Source organism: Saccoglossus kowalevskii, chromosome 3 (assembly GCF_978046115.1).
Source record: "Saccoglossus kowalevskii chromosome 3, keSacKowa6.1, whole genome shotgun sequence".
Classification (NCBI taxonomy): Eukaryota; Metazoa; Hemichordata; class Enteropneusta; family Harrimaniidae; genus Saccoglossus; species Saccoglossus kowalevskii.
The window spans coordinates 14,073,054-14,083,359 of record NC_140643.1 but is presented as its reverse complement, the minus strand read 5'-3'; the positions used below and the strand labels follow the sequence as shown (position 1 = coordinate 14,083,359).

Here is a 10,306-nt window from a genome sequence, read left to right as displayed (position 1 = left end):
AACAATACGAAATACGTTTCAGTGATCCACATTGACGGATTTATTTAACACATTTTAATCGCATAGTATGAGACTTTGTTTCAGTATATGATGACTTTATTTCACATACGAAGGCTTTTGTAAAAAAATAATATATTTCAGTGAATCACATTTCCCAAATGACGAACTAGTGCATAACACAATCATTTTTTCATACAATATTTTTTTATTTGAACGACAATGATTACGACATTATTAATTGATCAATTAATTTATTTATTTGTTGTTTGTGTTTATTTACTAACACCTTTATTTATTTGTCATGTTATTAGCTTAAATGTCCCTGATGTAAAGAGATACAAACTGAAACTATCTCACCACATGTTGGAACCTGTACAACGAATATATCGTTATGAATTATTGTTAAAAGGTTGGTGAATGTAAACATATATTGATGAATTGAATATATATTACATGCATTGAATAATTGCGCATAAATTTATATAAATTTATATAAAAGAATATTAATGCCAATAATATTTTATTATAAATTCTATTTCCAGAATACAAAAACATTCTCTGGCGAATCTGAAGAAAAGGATGATGCAATTGGTATGTCAAAAAAATTTAGATGTACAATGCAGTCGTTTAACATTAAGCGGTATTTGACCATTTTTTATTTCACGTGAATCTCACAGTTCAGTTTTATATCTACAGAAGCTATGCAGCAAGTCTCAACCGCTGCCCAACGATGCAATGAGAGTAAACGAGCCATGGTACGTTTTACTTTTAAATTCTAGTAAATATAGTGTGTTTGCGCTCATCACGTGGTACGGGCAATGTTTATATAATCAATGTACATAATGTATGATTTAAACAATCGAATCGAATCTGTGAATCAATAAATGTTCATGTATATGAGTAAGTATGTACAAGTATTTTTTTGGACAGATAGTCAAATGGACATGAAGTACATTAACGTTGGGGCATCATATGTAAAATTGGTAAATTATAAAACATAAATAAAAATGTGTTTAAGCATTTACAATATTATTAAGAACAGATGTACTACAAACATCATACCAAACCAGATTATAGATACAGTCTTTCAAACGATTAAATATTTTTTTGTTTTTTCTCACGGAGAACGCATTTTTCCCAACTCAACAATGTTGTTAACATGTATTATAAATCTAGGATGCATGTAGTGCATAACTTTCTCACATAATACACTTACAAAACACATGATTGCCGTGTTACACGAAGAGCTGTTTGTGCTAACTTTATTTTGTAACAACTATAATTTATATTCGCCAACAATATATAGTATGTCAATACTGGCAAATATCGTAGGAAACTAGCTTCTTTTGGTATGATTGACATTACTTATTTTACTAAATATTTCACTACACAAACGCTTGAAATTGTGTTCTAGGAAATGTTCATTAAAATGGCAGAACTGCAATCAACCATTACCGGAATTGATGATTTGAAAGAATACAACAGAGAACTACTTTAAATGACAATACATTTATAATTCAAGGCTATGTTTTTCTGGTAGTTGGACATTTTATAATACTCTATTCTTTTCAAAGATATATTACCGTTCCTTTGTACGGAGTTCTTGAGTATAGTCTGAATGTAGATTGATGATTTCCGAGTTAGAATTTTAGTCTGCGTACTTAATAACTGTGGTTCAGAGCCTGTATTTCTATAATTACATAATCGTTCATGTCATAATACTTGGCAGATATAAACGTACGCACAACCCAGATATTATTCGACGAGCGACAACTCCGAACGAGCTTAATGTTGGCTTATGTCATCAAACGACCATCAATTAAAACCTGTGTTTCCCCATTTAAATTCACTATAGCACATATGCACGTGGTATTATTAAGTGCTTGATATTTACACTTCTTGACATTGTTGCGACCATACCGTGGACATCAGAGGGTTTCGATTCAGCAACAAAATGTGAATTCCAACCATCGAGACAGAGAATAGGAATAGGATATTTTCCGGGTAATTAGCACCCAGTTGAAATGTAATATGTGATTTATATAGTTATATAGAAACTGTTTTGATTGTATACAAAATCTAGCATTAAAAATAGGATTGATTGAACAAATTTGCACAACGGCACTGGGATTAAAACAAGATATACAAATCACTTAACGTAAAATCATGAATCAAGGATGAGAGAAATCAACGGAAAGCAGTAAGTCAGTATAATATCTTAGCACTATGTATTACAATCACCGCGTGAAATGTGGATTTACAAATATAAATCCATAGTTTTGGTCAGGTTACCCTTTGCCGCAACTACCTCCAGGTCACCCTTGGGCAAGGTGTAGTACCTGTCAGCCTTGGGTGCCAACTTCCCACATAACAAGTTTGGTTGACGTCAGTAAGGGCATACCGTCATAAAAGCCTTGCACCAACTCAGCCTCACGTGTGAGGTATTACCTATTAAAGGCAACGTTTACATTTATTTAAATATGTATATATGTGTCCTGGGCAAGATTTTAAACTACATCCGGTTGTGGAGTCTATGGACGTGGGAGAATGAGGTTACCCTTTGCCACAACTACCTCCAGGTCACCCTTGGGCAAGGTGTAGCACCTGTGAGCCTTGGGTGCCAACTTCCCACATAACAAGTTTGGTTGACGTCAGTAAGGGCATACGGTCGTAAAACTCCTGCACAAACAGATCCGCATAGGTGGACAATTTTTCATGTAACTATGTATATAATGGTTTCAGTTGTACTTAGCATTTGGCAGGGGGATCGTAACCTCTTGTGGTGAGAACCAGTGTGACTGGCCTGCCAACGGGGGTGCTAAGGATTTCATTGGAAAAGTTATCAGTTACATCCGTTAATGTAATTTCGTTTTACATACCCGTAAATCAAAAATCACAGTACAGTACAGTACACAGCACAGTACAGTACACAGCACAGTACAGTACACAGCACAGTACACAGCACAGTACACCGCACCGCACCGCACCGCACACTACACTACACTACACTACACTACACTACACTACACTATGAAACCCCATAGGATAAAGGTTGCAGTCAAATTGAAATTAAATCTATATATATAAAGATTTGGCATTGTTTTATAGTTGTCATAAACTAATAGACCATATAATCAGGTTTGGTTCAATTAGGTGATTGTATATTCAAGACTGTAACTAATTTCAACTACATTCCATGTAAGCAACACAAAACCACATTCAGATGTACATCATTCTTTGCCTGTTTGAAATTTAGTGCATGCGTTTAATTTTAATCTTCCACATGCCACACTTCGTGGCACAAATCTATATTAATTGACAACCAAATCATTTCTACTTAGAGCCTATAATATCACATTCAGTAGCATCAAATATGACCTCATCACCTACAACATCATAGCACTTGTCTTTGAAGAACGACAGTAGGGTTGCGAATTCATCTTTGGGCAACGATTTTCTAAAATCTAATTTCTGGTGAAAAAAATCCAGCAATTTATTCCCATCGTCAGAGAATTCGTCAAAACATTTTGTGGCAGTAATTGGTACATATCGTTTGATATTTTTGACGACCGCTAATTTTGATTCATGTCTCAGGAACTCCTCTACCATTGTTGCTCCAAGTAGGTTTTTATTTGGGTCATACAAATATCTCTTGAAGTTCTTTCTACATTTCTCCCATCCTTCTAAATAAGAAAATATGGAAATATCATATTGTGATCAACATTGAATATTCACATTTATATTGTGATTGTTATGCAAGTATAGAACAGTGCGTTGAATTGAAAAAAAAATACTGAAGTACCAACACGAGAGTGACCACACTGTAAATCTTGGAATCACTTTCATGTTTTTTTCATTAAAACACGCCGTTTTAATTGAAAACACATTGTTGTAATTAAAAATATGTGTATTATATAATAAAACACTTGTGTTTTCTATCAACACAGTAGTGTTTTAGTATTTATAGAAAAGTGTTTTAGAGAGTTATTAAAACAATTTTTGATGGAAATTAAGCACATTGTAAACACACATACACTTTTTCAAAATAAAACACTGAGTGTTTTATGGCGACATAAATGTGTCATTAAAGTGTTTATTGATAGAACATTTATGGACTGATGCATCCAACTTTATACAAGCAGTATTAACACAATTGAGTGAAAAGTCTGGAGACTCGTGAGTAAATATTATGGTGTATATGCCAACTTGACAATCACCAAAAGTGACGTAATTCAATGCATAATGAGATGGGTCAAGCACCAACCTATTTAGTCTTACCAACCTAAGTACAACTAGAAATCGAGACACGTGGTGCATTAAGTACCTCCTGACCTAAAGGATTTTATTAATCTGCAATTGGTGATCAGTAGTTGAAGTTCCAATCACATCTGAACATTATCACATGTAATTTTCTCGAAAAATGTTCAATTTGAAACACTTCAGAAAGCAAAATAACCAGCGATGATTCAACACGAAATACCAGACTATAAATGTTTCGCAAAGTGTATAAGGCATATTTATGTTCATGTAACTAAAACACCTAAACACTTTCTTCCAAAATGTTAAATTGTTTTATCTTGAAGCACTTTCTATAGCAAACACACATGTAATGTTTCAAGTAAAACACCCGACTATGCATGTTTTATAAGTGCTTACGTATATGACATGTACAAACGTTCATAAAAGTAACTAAATCACTTGTCTTTGAAACTTTTTAATTTTGAGGCACTTCAGAAAACAAACACACATGCAATGTTTCAAGGTAAAATACTCGACTATGCATGTTTCATAAGTGCTTACGTATATGACATGTACAAACGTGCATAAGAGTAAGTAAATCACTTGACTTTGAAACTTTTTAATTTTGAGGCACTTCAGAAAACAAACACACGTGCAATGTTTCAACCTAAAACACCCGATTATATACAAGACGCTTTTGAATGCCGTCTACGATATGCATCTATAATGTACGCAGTACTTATTATCGATTGTATGCAGCATAATTTTTGAAAAGAAATGCTCACACACGTCACATTCGTCAGCAAGTCATACTGTGCATGTAGCGATAAATTTACCGGTTTTAGTATTTTAGTATTAAACTTAAGTTCATGAATTTACAGGTCCAGTGAATTCCATACCATATTACCTTCATGCCGAGATGCCATATAGACAAGATTTGAGTTACCAAATAAAATCATAGAAAATGTTGCAGAATTTAACAGGAAATTGCAGTTCAATTCGTGACCATATTTTCGTTTTCACATTACATGTGCGTTAGTTTATAACAACAATAATATTTTACATTGTATATTTCAGATTCAAATATCGCATTGCTTGAAACAATACTGATAATTATTTGAACACTACTCACTGCAGTTTGATAATATTATACTTTTCTGATGTTAAGAGAATCGGAGCGGACAAGATAATACTACTAATATTCGGAATTAATTTTGTCCTGTTAATATGGGTTATTGTTAGTTCAGTGCCCTCGTCTTCTATGCGAGAAGAACTTTGGTTTAATAGGTAAATTATTTTCAAAATACCACATTATCCTTTTTAGGAGTGATTATAAAAGTTATGAAAATAAACAATCAACCCATTTGACGGATAGAAAAGTAAAAGATAAATGAAATAAAATAGATGTAGTGCATATATTCAAAGTCGAGGATTGAGTGTGAATGGGATCACAATATATGAAATTAATGATTTTTAATGTCCCCAGGAACTTGATGTGCCCGGAGGTACTGCATTCGAGACAACAATACCACATGGGAAGAGATTAGACCTTTTCATTTATGTCAGTGAGGAAAGGGTTCAAAAATGTTATTGTTCGTTTCAGTTAATTACTCATCTGTTTTGAAGTGTTAATGTTCACAAATATTGGGTATTGTATCTACAGGTTCGCGAAAGGTTTGAATTTCAGTAAACACACTTATTAACGCGATTGATATTATCTTTTACAACTATAAACTCCAACTTACTTTATTAATGTTTATATTTAGGAATACATTCTTACTTGATTATGTGATTTGTTTATCGTTTGTTATGATTACTGTACAATAGTGCAAAGTGCTTCATCATGAAACGCGTCATTTGATATAATTTGTTTTCGAAAATGATAATGTTTATGATTTTTACTATGTTATCAGTGTAAATACATTTTAAAATGTGTATCTGTTACGAGCACTTGTCAATATTCAGTTTGTGTTTTACTTTTCATAAACACTATTCCAATACATATTTCTGGTGGAAACTCTTTTCAAAATGTGTGTCTAGTGAAATCACTTTTCCAACAGTTGTGATAGTAAACACTTCATTAAAACATGTCTTCGGTTGAGACATTTTTCTATGTGTCGTGATTGTAAACACTTTACAAAATGTGTGTCTAGTAAAAACACTTTTAAAAGTGTTGAGATAATAATCACTTTTCATACATGTTCCTGGTGGGAACACTTTACAAATGTGCGACCAGTAAAACACTTTTAAAAGTGTTGTGATAATAAGCACGTGTTTCTAATGGCACCACTGTACATGGGTTATGGGCAAAAGCATCCCACGAAATGTTCTAATATACACTTCTCGCAATTATGCAGATTATAAACACTTTAGGTGTTTTTAAAGTGTAGACAAGCTTATAAACACTTTAAATGTTTTATCACACAAAAGTAAAATTGTTTTATTTTAAAATAGTAGTGTTGTAAACTAACTCAATTGCGATTTTAAGAAAAACGCTTAATGTGTTTAATTATAAATCACTTAAAAGTTATTTTAAAGTGGGGACAAAAATGTGTCATATTTTAAAACACCTAGATTTACAGTGCAAGAGTTAATATAAATATAAAGCTATCATAACTGGCCACTATTCATTATAAACCAAACAACATGATTGTATAAGAAACGCAGATAATTGTGGAGTTAATTAGTTGTACAGATTAAATCAATCAATCAGCTTGATGATTGCTGCAATGTGGTGTAATTGTTAACCCAGTTATTTATGTAAAATCCAAAGTTCAAAGTTTTACATGTCAACTGTAATGTCTTGTTAATTGACTATAGAATGCATGGACAAATAACGACGAATGCATGGAGAAGTAATTACAATAAAGTAATTACAAAAAAATATAAGAAACAGCACTACGTCTATATATCTACCATCTGTATTATGTTCATTTAATCTGAACTGTAACTGTCTATTAAATATTTTATACACACTCACAACAGAAACAAATCAAGGCGATTGTCTTTGTTTATGTCCGATTAGAAAATACAACTTCCATAAAATTCGTTACCATTTATACGTAATAACTTAATTGTCTGGATTAATGTGATTTCAAGTTTATAAACTAGTGTTTCATGTATCATCGTCTACGTTCATACGTTTACGATTTGCTTACTCGAGTTCTTTAGACCAAGGCAATTGGTGGGTATTTTATAAACATCATTTAAACAAAAAACGTACATAGTGATGGCAAATTTAATAGTTACGTATATTTATTATTATTATACATCGGTGACCGTGACGCCATAAGTTACAGCGGGCCATAATTTTGCGGTATTTTCATCCTACCATATTAGGAAATGTGAATTCCAAATATGGATCCCATTCACTGAATGACTGCCACCAGGGTTTGACCGGACACCACACAAAGAAGTTCTCTGATTCAGTTCTAAACTTGTTGGATTTCGGCATTCCCATGATGTATCATTGGGAGGAAAAGATTCATATTGATAAGGTTGTTACATCTATATTTTTCGGTATTCTCCTCGTAATAACCTCATTATTATTATTATTATTATTATTATTATTATTATTCGAAATATTTTGATAAACACTGGTAAAATATGAGATTATTTTTGAAAGCAAATAACACGTTATATGTACGATAAACACGTTTCTATCCCATATATTGATTGACTTACCTCTAATCACTCTAATTAGAATAATTCCCTTGTCATATAAACGACCATTGCATAACTCGGACACAACTTTTCTCCCGTCTTTAAAACAATGCACGGCATTACATATATGAATGAGATGATATCTCTCTACGGCTTCGCAGTCTTTTAGATAATCATTGATTACCTGTGCATGGAACTCAAAGCTAACATTGTCCCACTTGTTCTCATGAGACTGAACCAAAACCTTGAATTTTCCTAGAGGTTCTTTTGCAGGATCAATGACGCAATATCGTACTTTGGAATATTTCTCCACCAGTGCATTGATGAGGTATTCATCTGCACTACCTAAAAAGTTACACATACACATGAATGTTAAGATCAATTATATCACAGTTACAATAACATTACAATGACAACAAACTACAGTAGGACTAAGAATAAGTCATTAAATATATACACCTACCATTTCCAGATCCAGTGGCCAGTACATGTACTTCCGGAGATTGGTCTATTTGCATATTGGCAATCAGGTTATTTACTTCCTCTTCATAATTATCCTTCCTAGTTTTGAGCCATATTCCATTGCGGTTTCAAACCTCTCGTTTTACTCCTCCAGAAATTCGTTTAGTTCCGATATATGTTGAGCCATTGAAATTAAATTCAGTTGGATGAACTTGAAAATAGATGAACATTTAGTAGTCATAAAATAGCCCAGTTACTATCCAAACTAAAAAATCCTTTACATAATGTACAATGGGGTGAGAACAAATTAGCCTGTGACACACAGACTCCTAGCTAATGGCTGCTGTTTGATAGAACGAAAAAGAGTACTTTCCGAGTAAATACTGAACGAAACCATACACCGTTAGCGAAGTGTTAGAGACGAGTACTCTACTTTCTCACAAGCAAACAATTGTTAACGAGGATTTTAGCTATTCACATGACATACATCAATATGCGTATGTTCCTATCGAAGAAGGAATTGATGATTTGTCTACATTGTATTGAATACTCAAACGCCATAAAACATATGTAGAACTAAAATCAACAAAAAATAATATATAGTTCACGTAGGGGATAATTCCTAAAATGTCAAGCTTGAACAGTTTCTTGTTTCAAACAATAATTGCATTATTAGGTTTTAACATACGTGAACAGATAAATAATTATTATTAATATTACTGTTATTATTACTGAATACTTACTCATATGAAACTGTTAATTAATAATTTTATTTTATTTTAAAGGATCAATACTGTAGAAAATACAAAGGGCACAAGGAATATTAAACGTACATTAAAGACGTAAACAGCTTCACAAGGATAAAAGTTTTACATTGTGACCAGCAGGATTAAAGATTTTAATATACATTCTACCAAATTTCATATTGGTGTGGTTAGTTGTTCAGTTAGTAGTAAATGTGAATTAACAATTAACAATGTGCATGACTTGGGTATTCGACATGGGCATAATTAATGAGGTCACATGATCAGCTAACAATTATACTAAAGTCTCCACCTGTGTGCACAATGGGTATTTAGTAGTAAATGTGTATCTACATCCCATCTCATAGAAGAATAATTGAAAATTTAATTTTACTTTAAATGCCCATGAAATTAATCACGTAAATGTGAATATAAACATATGCACAGATCAATTAGGAAATAAATGAACAGCCAGAATTAATATGCAAAGTTTCAATCCACAACTATCATGACCAATCTTATTATTATCTTATGGTTTCCAGTCACGATTAAATTCATTAAACTGCCAAATTTGATCATCTGTGATATTAACCATGCACCTGCGCCATGGATACTATAATAAGATGAGTATTTATGGAATGGAGTACGATACACTGCATGTTAATGCATGATAACGGGACAAGAATTGGGGTATGAAAAACACACAAAATTTAAACAGACGAAAAACACAAAAAATTTGAAGCTAAATCGACACTGTTCGATGGTCGAGTAGTTTAATAATTGGCAGCACACAATATTATAATGTACACTCTATGCGGCATACACACGATTTGGAGACCTCACAATGACTTTCAATTGGGATCGTTTGTTCGGTATATAGAATACTTGGGTGGGTCAATGGCAGAGGTCAAGTTGAAATGTGGTCATATGGCTGATCTAAATAAGATCTAGATTATGGCGCGACACACGAGCAAGACATTTTTGAACACTCGCAAATTAAAATAATATAATAAAACATTTTGCGATGGTGGAAATAATAAATCAGTACGTACGTGCAAACAAATCGGTTCGAACACGTAACCTTGGACGTAGGTGGCACTGTAACAGCAACGTGACCCCACTATATATTAAATAAAATAGGGCGCCTGTGTTGGCCGAAAATGATGGAAGATCGTCACGATATCAGGTCATTTAAAATT

General features: G+C 32.8%; 1 protein-coding gene across 1 annotated transcript; it reads right to left on the bottom strand.

Annotated features, from left to right (window-relative positions):
• Positions 1 to 3,333: 3,333 nt before the first annotated feature.
• Positions 3,334 to 8,420, bottom strand: LOC144343135 (histamine N-methyltransferase A-like). The gene is made up of 3 exons (XM_078005856.1): positions 8,366 to 8,420; positions 7,924 to 8,247; positions 3,334 to 3,683 (listed from the first exon to the last, which is right to left on the bottom strand). Exons 1-3 carry the CDS (start codon positions 8,418 to 8,420, stop codon positions 3,334 to 3,336), a joined length of 729 nt encoding a protein of 242 aa, XP_077861982.1.
• Between the last annotated feature and the right edge of the window lie 1,886 nt (positions 8,421 to 10,306).